At 35.9% G+C, this 15,755-nt stretch overlaps 1 protein-coding gene across 1 annotated transcript; it reads right to left on the bottom strand.

The window, feature by feature from the left end:
- Positions 1-1,828: 1,828 nt before the first annotated feature.
- On the bottom strand, positions 1,829-12,998 carry LOC103721801 (50S ribosomal protein L9). The gene is made up of 7 exons (XM_008812143.3): positions 12,786-12,998; positions 11,031-11,242; positions 10,790-10,924; positions 9,397-9,468; positions 7,767-7,823; positions 4,414-4,485; positions 1,829-2,508 (listed from the first exon to the last, which is right to left on the bottom strand). Exons 2-7 carry the CDS (start codon positions 11,172-11,174, stop codon positions 2,344-2,346), a joined length of 645 nt encoding a protein of 214 aa, XP_008810365.1. The 5' UTR covers positions 11,175-11,242; positions 12,786-12,998; the 3' UTR covers positions 1,829-2,343.
- Between the last annotated feature and the right edge of the window lie 2,757 nt (positions 12,999-15,755).

The raw sequence follows: 15,755 nt of genomic DNA, 5'->3' as shown, positions 1-15,755 counted from the left end.
ATATTCTTTCAAAATTAATATTTATAAGTATACTTTCGTAAAATACTTATTTTTTATCATTTTTCTATTCTTATTTTTGCATATGTACCCACACCATCTAACATCGTTAAAAAATTAATGGTATCAAATTAAAATGACTAAAGCATCCTTAATAGGTGGATGTGCAAATAGATCCATTTATAAGGTGATTGCGATAGAGGACACAAAAATAATTTCAAAATTATATTTTATTTTTAATTAAAATAAATATAATTTCTATTAACGATGTCAGGAGAACAATTATATTAGGATATTTGTACAAAAACAGTATTTTATGAGAGTACATAAATAAATATAAATTTAACAAAATATTCATACAAATTTAAATTTTTGGAAGAATATTTATAAAAAATCCAAAAAAAAATACTCAATAACTTATATTTATTTCACCAATAATAAGAGTAATGCTAAGTGGATTGTTTTATTATTCTATTGCACAAGTCCAAGACATGGTTGATGTCTCATAACCTTTTCACCGGCATTTATTCACTTCTTTCATCAACGAAAACGGTCTGGTAGTTCATTTCATAGGACTAATTTCATGGAAAAAGTAAATATATTAATTCATTTCCGTTAGCATGCCATGAGCTAAATTCGTCAAAGACATTTAGACTTTGTATTTTATGAACCCAGCTAATGATATATTAATGAGATTATTGTGACTTATCAACTACTACCACTCCACAATTTGTTCTTTGAAGTGATCCATCTCATTGATGTCCATAAAATGTTTCAAGTTTTTAGGCAACCGAAGGGTCCAAACTTGGTTACCTAGCTCATCCACGCAAGAAGTACAATAGCACTTGGTTTGAGGTTTGAGATAGATTCTAATGGCCATTATAGCATTTTACATGCGAGTTTACAAGTAATGAGCTGATTCCAGCGTGCAAACACTTAGGCTTTAAAGGTATAACGGGGTGACATATACCAACAGAATTTGAACATACAATCCCTTTTTTGTTAGGTAGCATATAACATGTGAGCTGACGAGTAATGATCTCATTTTAGTGTGCAAACAATTAGGCTTAGAAGGTATAACATGGTGACATATATCTACCCGTGCCTTCTTTAGGTAGCATGGCCATTATTGTTCCCTCCAACACAATTGTGCACGAAAAATCGGTCAAACCGCAAGCGCAACACAAATTGGTCTTTTCACTTTGGTTTATATCGATTTTTTTCTTAAATTCAACTTAATCTTGGTCGATTCATATTCAGTTTGAATTTTCAAAAAGTCGATTCAAACTAGCCCGATTCGACTCAACCTAACCTATTTGTGCCGATGTATTTTATATTCTCTTTTCAAAAGATGTTTCCAAACTATAGCTAGTTCAGTAATTCCATTTTTTTTAACTGCTTTGATTCATTTGCAATTGGAGGAAACAAAAACTAATTTTAGCATAAAAAAAAGGAAACAAAAACTAACAGGTAAACGTCTTAAAAGCCAAAATGGCTCCATTTGGCAATAAAGAACTTGTATATCCCTATTGTCTTTGCTAACCCCTGCTTAACATCCCAAGTGATAGCTGCACCATGAGCTTAATACCTGCATTATACTGTTCAATCATATCTAGCTTTAAATTTAATAGTGAACAACAAATAGAGTCTCAGTGCACATCAAGCTTCAAAAAAAAAAAAAAAAATTGTCATGTAAAATTGATCAGTTCCCCAAATTTCATCCTGAATCTCCATCTGAACCTACTGCTCGGACCCGAAATTTGAAAAACCACTAATATTTATTCATAAAATTCTTCCATGCAATCCTGAAATAAATTTTTAGATTATGCAATGAGTACAAAAGTAGATTAATTTCAAGATTCTCAACTTGGATGAAACAATTATTGCATGCATTGCTACATGGTATGACCGCAGTTTTTGGAGAAGGAATTTGATTCTGGCAGAAAAATAAGTGAAAAGAAAAAGGATAGTTCCTTGCTGTATTCTTTTTCTTTCCTTTTTCATAAAAAAAAAGAAGATCAACTCATAATGAAACAAACAATCTGATTGATAAAACTTCAGATCCCTTGACAGCAGCAACATATTTGAAGAAAATTCCGCAGCTTCATTATATAGGTGCCATATATTTGTTTGCCAATCTCATCAAACCCCACTTTTTAAGATGTTCTCTATGATTACCACTCCCACCTTCACTGCAGCTGAAAGTCGAGTGAGGGTTGATAACATCAACCTACAGCTGAAGCTATCAAATTGCATGCTAATACACTTAACCAATGAATTTACTTAGCAGGTTTGTATGTTGGACAATTTGAGAGATCGCAATATGGAAGCAGCTCTCCTGCTGATTCATTTTCTCCTGATCTTAACATTTAGAGTCCACTGAAGCCTTCCCTCAGGCCGTGGAATCTCTCTTGGTAGGCGGAGGGGCACCTCATACTCCCCCAATGATTGGAGTGGTGACGGTAGGTGCAGATTATCTGGGTGGATATGAACACAAAGCTGTCTCGCCACCTGAGAAGGAAAATCTTTAGAACAACTGCAGCATGATCAAATTTATTTGGGAAAAAAAAAAGCAAGGCAAGAGAGAGAGAGAGAGAGAGAGTTCAGGCACAATCAATTTTTAAAATAAAAAATAGGGTTTTTTGCATGGATACCCTTCTAAATATCAGATTTTGCATGAATACCCTTTCAAAATTGATATTTGCATGTATACCCTCGTAAAACCCTGTTATTGCATAAATATCCCTAATATAACAGTTGTTCTAACGGTGATAAAAAAATCATATTTATATTAATTAAAAATAAAATTAAAATTTGAAATGACATTACCATCCTTACTCTTCTTCACCTCCACCACAACCCCCCCCCACCCCCCGCGGGCTTCCCGCCCGGCTTCCCCGCGGGCTTCCCACCCCCCCCCCCCCCCCCCCCCCCCCGCATAGTAATTTTTTTTTTTGATGATCCTTGTCGAACGAGTCATCAGAACCATTCCGGTGGGAGATTAATTAGATTAGATTTATTTCATTTCTATTTTTCACTGTGAACCTATATTAAAATTTTATTTTTTGGTTTCTAACCACATATCATATACTTTATTTGAAGGTAAGAAAAACGAAATATCACCCATTTTTGATTGATTGTTGAAACATAATATGGCTGTATATTTTTTTTTTCTTTTATTTTGTTAGGATAGGTTTGGTTGATAAGCACTCTCTCTTACAATTTATATCGTGTATATTTATTTATTCAATGTACAGGTTCTTAAATGGAGCAATAACTATTCAAATTAAAGGTAAAATTTGGAGGATATTTTAAGAAGGTTAAGAATTCTACAAGACTTAAGTACTACTTTGGAAGACAAAATAGCTGGTTAGTTGATGTTGACTGTTATAAAGGATTATAAAGGCTATCACATTAATTAATGTATCTAAATTCTTTCCATCTTCTACGATTTTTTTTGTGTATATATCCTTCTAAATATAGAAAATTGCATGAATATCCTTGTAAAGTTACTATTTGCTTGTATACCCTTATATAAATTTCTATTTGCATGCCTACCCATTAAGGATATTTTAGTCATTTTAATTTGAAACCGTTAATTTTTTAACGGCGTTAGATGGCATGGGTATATATGCAAAAATAAAAATAAAAAAGGGTAGAATAGCAAAATAAGTATTTTACGAGGGTATACATGCAAATATCAATTTTAGAAGGGTATTCACGCAAAATTTGATATTTAGAAGGATATCCATGCAAAAAACCCTAAAAAATAATATAATCAAATAATTACTAGAAAGAACCCAATTCATGGTCTAGCAATTATTTTTCAAATCTTGCATGATTCACATGATCAGGGTTTTTTTAGATTAATAAAATGCATCTAATGTGAGCAGGGTTTTCTGAAAAATTGTTTGACAACAAACTAGCTATAATTTGACAACAGCTTTTTCATAAATACATATCATGTACAAGGGACAGAAATATAAATGCTTGAACCAAAGAGTTTATCACAACTGAAAAAGTAGCCCTTATCTGAGTAGCATGAACTGACATGTTCATCATTCTAACAAGCATAGGAATTTGAAATTCAACATCTTGTTTTTATCTTGCTTATCTCATAGTCGCACACGGAATGAAATGGGACATACAGGAAGATACAAAAGGCTCTGAGCATTTGTACAGCATATGAAAATTCAATATGACTAAAAACAATTAAGAACAACTTTATTTCAGCACACGTCATTCAGCTATAAGTTTATAGTTTCGCACCGGCTTCTAGGATCTGAAGGGCAAGAAGATCAAAACAGCTTTAATGGAAAAGTGAAGCCAAGTTACCTGGTAACAACTTTATGCTTCTCCCGCAAACAGAAATTGTGTAAACGCAAATGCCAAAAGTGTCAAGGGAAGTAGGTTTACCTCAGCCACAAGTTCCTCCTTTGTCACAGGTGTACGCAGTTCAGTGTCAACCTTGATGAACCTTCTCAAAACCTATAATTATGTTTGCAATAGTCAAATAACATATCTAGCAATATTGAAAATAATGTTTAATGAAGGCTAAAGTCAAACTGAAGCTTTTAGCATAGACAGGTCAGTTAACGCCTGGGATTCTAAATGAATCAATTAAAGTTAACAAGGAGAAAATTATGTTTGATGAATCAACCAGCCAAGTGGGCGGAGCATCTCTTCACATGCGCATGCATTTAAAGTTAACTAGGTGAAAATAATTTAAGGAACATATTTGGACTTCTAATAAATGGCAATCTCTTTCTCACATATTCTCACATATGATAAGCATAGAAATGAATTAAAACTAGCAACTTCACATCTCCCAAAGATGATTCTGTCCTCACATTCTTTTTATGATTTTCCACAAAATAGTTTAAATCAAAGCTTGCCATCTAGAAAAAAATACATGAATGTGTATTATGCATGTGATCACACAAATGTTAGCACATGCACCAGACAAAAATAATGTAATGCCTGTCCCATTTTAGGAAGGCTTAATCATTTTGCATGATCTCCACAAAAACTTAATTGTTTGCCATCACGAACCAGACCAGACAATTAGCTAGAGCCCAAAATTATGCCAAATGGATTAAGATTTTAATGGAGTAACAAAGACATTCTATTAATTTTTCAAGATCCTTTGATTCACAGTGGCTAGAAAGGTACAATTTAACATTATTTCACATTTTGATCAGAAAGCAACAATAAAGAGTAGGAAGACATGGTAACTCATATTACACAAACTTTAAATAAGAACAAACATGTCTGGCCAACTAATAGCATCTCCATCCAGTGAAAATTCTCAATAAAAATGATGAAAATTAAAATCAGCAACAATATGTTAATTGGTTCATCACTTCATTAAGAAGTTCCTTGAATCATTATTACCAACATTGTGGATCTTATCTCTAGTACGTACCCAATAACAAGTTGAGAAGACCATCCACTTAAAAATATTGAAGAAGGAATATAGCTCACACCTTAAATGAGGATCCCATTAATTAAGATAGGATATATTCAACTAGTCTGAAAATTAAGAAAGATAAAGGGATGCAGATTTCTCCTCACTTAAAGCATGAGGGGAATCATTCAATGACCAGAACAACAACTACAACAAATTCTTTATTTATCTCCTCAGCCTTAGGTTAAGTTTCCATCCAATTGCTTTCTCTTCTTGATAAGAAACTGAGATTTTCACTATTTGGAGAGGTGGACAAGCCCTTTGGTCATGATTATTAGGGTTCTATAATGGGTATAATGATCTAAGAATAGAAATATTCAGAAAAAGTTCCACATCCAATCTGTTCTATATATTGCTTACGTTCAGTGATTGCCAAACTGATCCAAACCATACAGTTTGGCCCATACCGAACCGACGCCAAGACAGACAGTTCACAAGGTGCTTTTGATTCTTTTTTTTTTGGTTGCTGTTTTTGGATGATGTTCGGTTCAAGTTAATAATCCTCGCCCATGTTCGGTTCGGTTTAATAACCCCCACATGCCCTGGTGGTTCAACGATTTGAGAGCCTTCGAGGCTCTCTCCGCCCTCGCTCTCTCTCGTTTCTCTCTTAAGGTATGGGTTTTTGCAAGGGCTTTGTTTCTTTTTAAGGGTTGATCATGGTGGAGGGAGCGGAGAACGGGGCAGTGGCGAAGGCGGTGAGTATCGCAACATTTTAGTTGCAGCTGGTGGTGCTGGCGATGAAGGAGGACAAGGCGGATGAACCACCCCAAGCAAAACGCCGAGCAAGACCTCCCCTTATCCTCTGCACTGAGCTCAAGAAAGACTTCTCTTCGCTCCTTGTCTACAATTAAAATAAGAACTCCTCGACAGCCGCATAAGCCTCTCCCTCTCTCTTCCTCCCCCTCTCCCCCTCCCTCTCTCTTTCGGCAGCTCCCTCTCCCTTCCCCCACTTCTCTCTCCCTCCCTCTTCCTCCCTCTCCCCCTCCCTCTCTGACTCTCCATGTTGCCATACATGCCGAAACGGCATAGTACGAACCCGTACCATAGTGAACGGATCACCAACCAATATGACCGCCAATACGGTTCGGAGAACCTTGCCTAGGATTCTACTAATTGGAATAAGAATCTAACATAATCTACTATAGAAATTCAATAAAACATACAATGTACATTCAATCCAAATCATAAATTAAATCCTAAACTTCTAATCTTGATTGCAAGAGGGAAGTGCATCAAAGTGGCATCAAGCTAGCAAAATCCATAAAAGCAAAATTATCCTCATCAACATGGTAACAAATGCATAGCATCAATATTTTAAAATGTGGTGCATATTGCCGCACATGCACTTGACATGTGTATGTGGTCCCCTGACCACACCATATTGCCTATATGTGGTATTGTATATCGTCACGACTACATATGAGCCTGCTTAGTATTGTACGGCAGCATATGTGAGCCCCCACTTAGCATTCTAGAGCTAGCATCCCGCCGATGTAGGCGAACTAGGTGAAGCGGGTTCAAGCTTATGGTTAGGCTGATATGAGTTTCAAGTGGGCCCCTAGTATTAATAGTGACAAAATACTGATTATGTTATAATTATTGATATTGTGTATTAGATACTAAATAATAAGCACTAATTATTATTTGTTAGTCAGTTTCAGTATTGCTATTATCCATCCATAAAAAAAATATTATCATTACTATTGTTTTTTTATTGTACTTAATATATTATATTTATTTTAAATAGTTAAAAAATAGTAGTTAAAAAATAAGAGCGCATATGCACCAGCATATGTAGCCTACGCAACTCATATGCACTATGCACTTCCTTGATTGCCTGCATACTGTAGCTACTTTTTAAAATACAGCAGATCATTGTGAGAAACTCAATAACAATATGATAAGAAGTTTAGCAAACTGAATCTCACACTGGCTTGTTAACTGTAATTGCTAGGGTGCAAAATTTCATGGAACAATTATATGCTTCTACCTGCAGCCTGGCCCCATAGGCTTCATTGAAGGCTTTTTTTATTCCCCAGTGAATCCTTGGCTAGCAACATACTGTAACAGAGAGTTGATGTTGGGTTGAGCTGGTCATGAACCATACTCAAGCTTTCATGGGCCATAAGGTTGATACTTGAAACTAGATCCATATTGAAAGGATACAGCTTGGTCATTTACATAAAGGGCCATGCTGAATATTGTTACATAGCAAGGATGTCACTAGAAATTAAAATCACATGGTACATGCTGCAACTCATAATACAGAGGAAAAAGTGCAAACTACGACCAAAATACATACCAGGAGAGCATTATCAAGGTGTTTTGCTGCTGTCTGATATTCTTTCATTTTATCCTCCTTTTGCCGTTCAAAAGAAATAAGCCAAAAAAAAAATCAACAGGTTAGCACCCTAGCATAAGAAAGGTAAAATGCATCAACATTTGTAATGAAAGGTGAAATTGGCACTTCATGCACCCTCTAAAACTAGAAAACAACTAAAAATTGATCATATCCCAATGATGCAGGGGACCATGATTTCGTACCTTGATGCAAAAAAAAGTAGGGTAAGTTCGTACAAGAAGAAATAAGCATATGTAGTCATTTTAATCAAATGCCTTGTAGGGCAAAAAAAAAATGTTACACATCACTAACACAACAAACTAAAATAAGAAGCCATAAATACAGTTCTATCACAACTGAGATACCGCAATACTAGTCCTTGGCATACTTTTAAAACAAAAATTGGAGCCAACACTTAACACTTTTGAAATGATAGCCAAACCACAGAAAAGATCTAGAAATAAGGATAATCAGATAATATTTAAACTTCCTCTAAAGGCCACATGATTCGATAACTATTGTACAAGGATTTAAGAGTTGGTGAATGCTAGTCCGTACCAACTCTACTGTAATGTATTGGTAAGGTACTAGTAGTAATAGGCCCCCCCAGTACCTTATTGTATCAACAAATAGAACATTTTTTGGTGTGCCCGCACCATGAGGTGCCGTCTCTTTAGAGATACCTCTATATTATCATCATAATAGGATTTTCAACAAGATCAATCACATCATCTGGTTGATTTGGTAAACAAAAGCACTTTCAAAGCATTAAGTGAGACAACTCATCAATGCACATCCAGATGCAGCTTCACTGAGAACACTAAATGCCCTTGACCCTAACTGCTTGCTATAGTTTGTATAGTTAATTCAATATAAGATCAACTCTATGTCCAAAGATTGTTCAATATTCTTCGGCCATACCTCAAACCTGAAATGAAATTCTAGGCTATGTTCACATCACATCAGATTGAATCTGAGACATGTTGCCGCTCAAAATGTCAAAAATATTCCACAGAGATGCTTCCTACTACTACTACCGGATATCTCAAACCCTCAAATCTGAGGATTCCTATAAACAATAACATGAACATAACCATAAAAAAAATAATAAATTAATTTGTTTAGTTTTGAAGTATATCAGAGATACTAATTCTAATAGTAATTATCTAATAACAAAAACGTTTTAATGGAACTTACCCTTTAAAAGTCATAGTATGTGTAGGATCAAACTATTATCCTTCTAAGTTCTTAAAATATGATTCATATCTAACTCATGAAAAAGGAATTAAAAAAATGAAAAGAACAGCATCTGACAAACCTCTTATGCAAATATTGATGGTGAAAACAAAAGGAAAAAAATTAGTAGCAGCAGAGCAATAAATAACAACTATTATCAAACGTAAATCATCAATTGCACATGCTATACCAAAGCATAGACATGAAGTCTATGCCAAGACAATTAAAATAAGATAAACTGTTACATGGCACAAGTTTTACAAGAAATGAAAGAAACACCTGGAAAATAATCTAAAATAGTAATTTAATTACAGGCTAAGGAAATGCAGAACTAACACTGATTTAAACCACCCACCTGATCTTGCACTGCATCATCCCTAGTCTTTGAAACTTCTGTCACAGCTTCTGCTTCTTCACGTTGGTAAAGCTGTTCAAACAATGTACTATATTCATGAGATTCAAAAGCTAACATGAGGAAAATTGTAATCCTTCTATTACGTCATGTTGATTATTGCAGATGAAGTTGGAAGATGCAGAAGCAATCTCACAAGATTTCAGTGATAAGTAGTTAATAAGACTTTTAGTTAAAGTAGTTGCGAAAATTAAATTTGCAATTGAACTCAGTCTGCGCAAGCACCCTAGGCCTGTCACCCCTGAAAGGACTGGATTATCAGTTCATCAACATTATTGGAGATGAAGCTGGAAAAGAAAACAGAAATGTGCAAGAACACAGAGCCCAGGTGGTTCTGAAAGACAGTCAAGTAAAGATCTAAGTGAGGGATGGGCATTAACCAGCAATTAAAGGTAAAAAGCATCAGAAGCCCAAGGGGGAAAAAGTTTGCTTCAAGGTTTTAGAAAACTGCATCAAGAACCATCACTGGTACGGTGGTACCTGTGCCGATGATTATGGATTGCAAACAATATGCATGTTAGAGGCAATACTACATCATAAGGGACAAAACAAGCTCTAGGTCATGACTATTCTGAAATTAAACTCTTCCTTGTTGCTCTTGCAACTGAAATATTACAAAATTTTAATCAAATGACAATATACTGGTCAAAGTTGGAACTAAAGGTACCATAATGTTTACACAACAAATTCAACATTACAATCAAACCTGGACAACATCAAGAACATCATGTGTCTGGATCCTAGTGGTAGGAAACTTCTACCAAGAGTAATATACCTGCTTCAAATACTCCCTTACAATGTTGCCCAGACACTTGTTTCACAATTTTTATTGAATATAAAAATCCAGACTATGCTTAGTTACTAGAGCTCTCTCGTAGGTGCACTGCTACAAAATTCATATATTCTTCATATCTTTCTACCCATATAAGACAACAACAAGAAATCATTACATCGAAACTATCACCAATTCCAATCAATGAAAAACTCAGTTGAATCATTATTAGGAATGTTTAGCAATCAAACATGCGCCTTGTTGTGTAATGCTACAATCAGCAACATTCCATCTTGTGCTTGTTTTATTTCATCAAGAATCTCATCCTTATAAACAAGCCTCACATTATTGCAGAAATCTCTTCCCAAGGTTCATAAAATCCATTGAATGACGGAAGGTTGCCACAAAATGGACCAGTCAGCAAATAACACAACACTCTTCAATATTCAATTCCTTAATTTTGAAAAACAAAGGGGAAAAAGAAAAGAAGACATAAAACAATACACATCAAAGAAAGCTAAAATGAAACCTGCAAGCATAAAAAGGGGTGCTGAAGATTTTAACCTTGCGCTGTTCACTGATAAGAAAGGCATACTTGTCTATGTTTGGGACGGCAAGCAGCTTGGGCATCAGGTGGTTGCGGAAATACCCTGGGGCCACCTTCACCGTCTCCCCAGCTTTCCCCAGTTTGTCAACCGTCTGAAAGCAAATCAAACAACAAGAGAAATAGAGGCAAAGATAGAGATCATCAGTAGGTGGAGGAGGAGCGGATGGATCCCATGGCCGAATCAAGGTGGCTGCTCACCGTGGTGAGGATGACCTCCAGCTTCCGATATCTGAGGCCTTGTCCGGCGAAGAGGATGGGATTGGTGATGCCAGCATTGGAGGAGGAAGTCTGGGCTCGAAGGAGGCGGCGAAGGGCATCTCGACCACAACACATGTGAGCCATTTGCACTCAAGTTTGGGGGGAGATGGAACCCCGGAAGTGTCCAACCTTCTACGCTCCTGAACCGTGCCCTAGAACCAAAGCAGGGTGCTCATAAAAGTATTTAAAAAAATAAAAAAGGTCTATCGTGAAGCATATGAGTTAACACATGATGTAATGGACAGCAAGCCAGGTGCTGAAGTGCTAACATGTTTGTCATACAATGCAGGGATAGGCAAATAACCCTCTCCTGAATATCTCAATATAATGACCAAGAGCCTTTATCAGCTTGATAGATAGCAGCTTATCAAGTGCTAACATGTTAAGCAAGTCTCAATTATCTTTTAAAGCAGTATAAGAAAAAATTATATTACACCACATGTCATAAAGAAATTGTGCCTTCATGCAACAACCCACTGTATATATGAGTTTGTTGCCATAAATCATAGCAATTCTCTCATGCCATATCGCACAGAGTTTTGTTTGGTACCCCACAGTGCAGACCAGATGCAATGTTTTTGTTACAATTCGCATGTACTAAAAATATGAAAATGATTGACCTCATGAAATACATAGGCTAGTTGGAAGTGATTAGTTGCACACCTAGTTGCCAACCTAAACCCTAGTTGCCAACCCAATGTGGCCCTGCTCGACCTAGGTTCGCAATTGAATGCTAAGCCCAATTTGGACCAGGGCGATCTTACCTAACACACTAGTCCAAACCCAGGTTGATTGATTGAACTAGAAACATATTAAAAATTAAAATGAAGTGAAAAATACAAAAATAGATAGATGTTAGAAAAATGCATAGTACTCATTGGCAAAATTTCTAATCCTTATCTCTAATCCTCAATTAAATTAATTAAACTACATAAATATGACTCAGTTTCCCAATCTTTAAATTTCAAAATTAATCCTAATCAGATGACTCTCAAAGATTCCAAATGTTCCTATAATAATTTTAATTAGATTTTTCTTTAAAAAGTCTAAAATATGCAAGACTTTTATAAAAGAAAAGATTCTAACATCCATGGACTTAAGATATTTTCTATAACAATTCTAACAAGATATTAACCTTAAAATCTTAAAACTTGCAAAATATTATAGAAACGGGCGCGCTAATATTAAGATAAAACCCAGTTTAACACACACAAAAAAACGATAAATTAATTTTTTCAGATTTTTTTGGAATTTAGAATTTATATCAACTTTATAAAATCTATATTTTTTAACAACCACGTGTATTTTTACATGCATTATAACTAGTGTAAATAAAGTTGAGTTAGGAACAATTCCTTTCCTCAGACGACAGATAAATAGTCTCAGGTCCCAAGCAAAACAAATGCAATACATATCCCACAAATCATGTATTACAAAACCTAGCAAACAATGATGAAAAAGAAACGCATAAGAAAGAACTATACACATTACATCACATTTGCAAGAGTTAAACTTTGATTAAATGAGTAACAAATAATAATTTTCTAAATTGTTCCAAAAACTTCATATTAACACGGTCGCTGCCCAACCAGTAGGCGTTGATTGGAGGTGGGGGAAGTGTAGGCTTTGGGGCCAGAGATGTGGCTGGCAGGAGAGAGAGAGAGTGTGTGTGTGTGAGAGAGCTAGAGGAGTTACCACCGCTGCTACCGACAAGAGGAGGAGGAGGAGGAGGCTTGGCTGCTGCCGCTGTCGTCGGCGGCAGCGTCAGTGAGGTGTCTCGAGAGGGGTGGCGGGGGAAGGCGTCGGGGATTGGGGGCGGAGAGAACAAGCGCTCCCAGAGATTTTTAGGGCATTTCCTTTTTGCTGTTAACTGATAAGAGAGAGTTAGCATGCATTGCGACGCCTCTCCGTTAGACTGAAACAATTTTATAAATTGGGTTTGGGTTACGACTTTGGCTCGAGAGTCAGAAAGAAGGGGAAAAGAGGTTCGGATAGTCCAGTTTTGAGTTCCATTCTCCTCGTCTCAGGTCCAGTTGGATTGAACTTAGACTCATGGCCTGTCTTACCATGCGATCAAGTTGAGAGTGGATATTGGGATACCTTGACTGAACTTTAAGCCATTTAAGTGTCCATCCAAGAATTAATGCTTGACGAAAGAGTCTATGGATCCTTTCTCCGGAAAAAAAAAAAAAAAGAAAAATTTGTGGGATCCAAATTAGGTTATGTTCCAAGGGACAACTGTATAAGGTTCTAGTAGCCTTGCTCATAAGAGTCTATATATTTTTTTCGATAAATTGGACAAATTAAACATACCAGCATAGATATATACATGAAAATCAGAAAAAAAAAATCAAAAATTAACTAGAAAGATTAGTTGAAGAATCCTATGGTATAGTCTTAATATGATTAGCCATTTAGGCTACCATCCAATCAGCAATGCTATTCGCTTTTCTGTAAATTTATGATACCTCAATAGAGAGCGGTACATGCATCATTCGAGAGCAATCCTATATAAAGAGATGAATTTTGGCATCAGCACTCATGTGGCTATATTGAATGTTATTATTTGGAACAGCTCTAGTGTACAACATTACCAACTATCTCACCGTTGTGGATATAACACGAGAAACTCTCCCTGATGGAACCCAGGCCAAATCCCTAAATTGCCTAATATCTCTAGTGTACAACATTACCAACTACCTAGTTGTTGTGGATATAATACAAGAAACTCTCCCTTACGGAACTCAGGCCAAATCCCTAAATTGCCTAATATCCCTAGTGTACAACATTACCAACTACCTAGTCGTTGTGGATATAACACGAGAAGCTCTCCCTGGTGAAACCCAAGCCAAATCCTTAAATTGCCTAATATCTCTAGTGTGCAACATTACCAACTACTAGATAACCTTTATGTAGTTAATTAATGGATAAATATAAGTAACCAATATACTTGAAAATATTTTATAAGCAATACTTCAATAAGAGCCCTTAGTGCAATGCCACAAACTTTATTTGAAAAGAAAGTGACCTACATAAGGTACCCTCTCCACCATATAATGGAATCAACAGGTAAGGTATCATTAGTTTTGGAGGTCCATCTACTTAGGTAGAATGAATTCCTAGACCATGCATACTAGCTAGTAAAAAAAAAAAATCAACTTTAGAATTATAACATGTAATAAAGTCCCCTTAGGGAGATAATTGTGTGCAATGATTCCTCAATACTTCTCAATTTGTTTCAAAAATTAAAAGAAGAAACCCGCAAATCACAATGGACAGGCCACTTTGGTGATCACCGTCCAATGAAACCCACAACCTTTCAAAAATAGGGATCAACCAGCTATGCCTATCAATCCATTCTTTAACCTTGATGCACCAATAGCGTACAATTTACAAAAAAATAATATGACTCAATCCCTTGAAACTCCAACAAAGGGATCATTAAAATCTCAATAAATACGCCACTTTAGTAGTCACCATTCATTCAAAACTTACAACCCTTTAAAAATAGAAATTTTTATAAAAAATATAATTATTCAGTCCAAATATGAGAGTACATAAAATTTGCACCAACATATTTAATATCCTTGATGAAATAAAAATATATTATAGGGACCACAACATAATTATTAGAGTACCATTTTGAAATTAAACTTTAGTTTAGGGACAAAATAAGTATTTAGAGACCTTTATGTAATAAAATGTCACAATAGGGACTAACGTACAATTTTCAAAGGACTTTATCAAAGCTCCATATTTTTAGGGGCTAAACTATAAATCTTCCTTTTGTAGCTAATCGTTTCATATTTCAGATTGGAACCCAAAACCTGAAACCCACTTATCCTTCATCTTCCTGACAATTGGGCGGAGGAGGGCACCGAATTTGGTGACCCGTCCATTAATCGGCGGCCACCACCTTCTCTCGGTGACTCTAACTGCCAGTTTCCTGGCGATTGAGAGATGAACCAGCGGCGGCGGCGCAACCGCTCGTTAAGCTCACCATCGGCCTATCTCAGGCGGTCGGCAGTGACCTCTCTGGCCACTCGATGGGAGGAGGAGGAGGGCACAATGGTGGGGAAGATGAGTGCTATCGTCCCTTTTTCTTCTTTTTCTTTTTTTTATTTTTTCCTTTCACCCCTTTTTTTATTTTTTTAATTGTTTTCTTCTCGATTTGATCCATTATTTTGATTCTAATCTACTACAAAATTCAAGCTTAGATACTAAATATTGGAATTTTATAGGCTACATGCGAAAGATGAGAACAAAAAAAAAACTATAAATCAAACTAAAAAAGATCAAAGCATACCTTAAGAGATCTAAGGAGCCATTGATAATTGCTGCAGCAATATCTGTAGAAGAAAAAGCACAAAGATGGGGCAGATCTTTCTCTCCTTCTCCTCCTTGATGCCTCTATCTTCAATGGGATAGAGACTTTGATGCCCTAGAATTTTTCTACATGAGTGGAGTGGGGATCTAGCCCAGTTAGTTATGCCAATAGGTCAATCCATTACATAGCCCATTAACAAAGTTAGGCCTACACCAATACTCGTTACACCACATGACTAAGATATTAAAGCCCAAAATAACTATATGATCACAAACTAATTATGAGTTCCTTAAACATTCATTCAAAAGACCACTTAGCCCATACTGCATAACAAATCA

This window comes from Phoenix dactylifera, chromosome 17 (assembly GCF_009389715.1).
Source record: "Phoenix dactylifera cultivar Barhee BC4 chromosome 17, palm_55x_up_171113_PBpolish2nd_filt_p, whole genome shotgun sequence".
In the NCBI taxonomy this organism is placed as follows: domain Eukaryota; kingdom Viridiplantae; phylum Streptophyta; class Magnoliopsida; order Arecales; family Arecaceae; genus Phoenix; species Phoenix dactylifera.
Note: the sequence above shows the minus strand (reverse complement) of the source record. Positions and strands in the feature narration are given on the sequence as shown.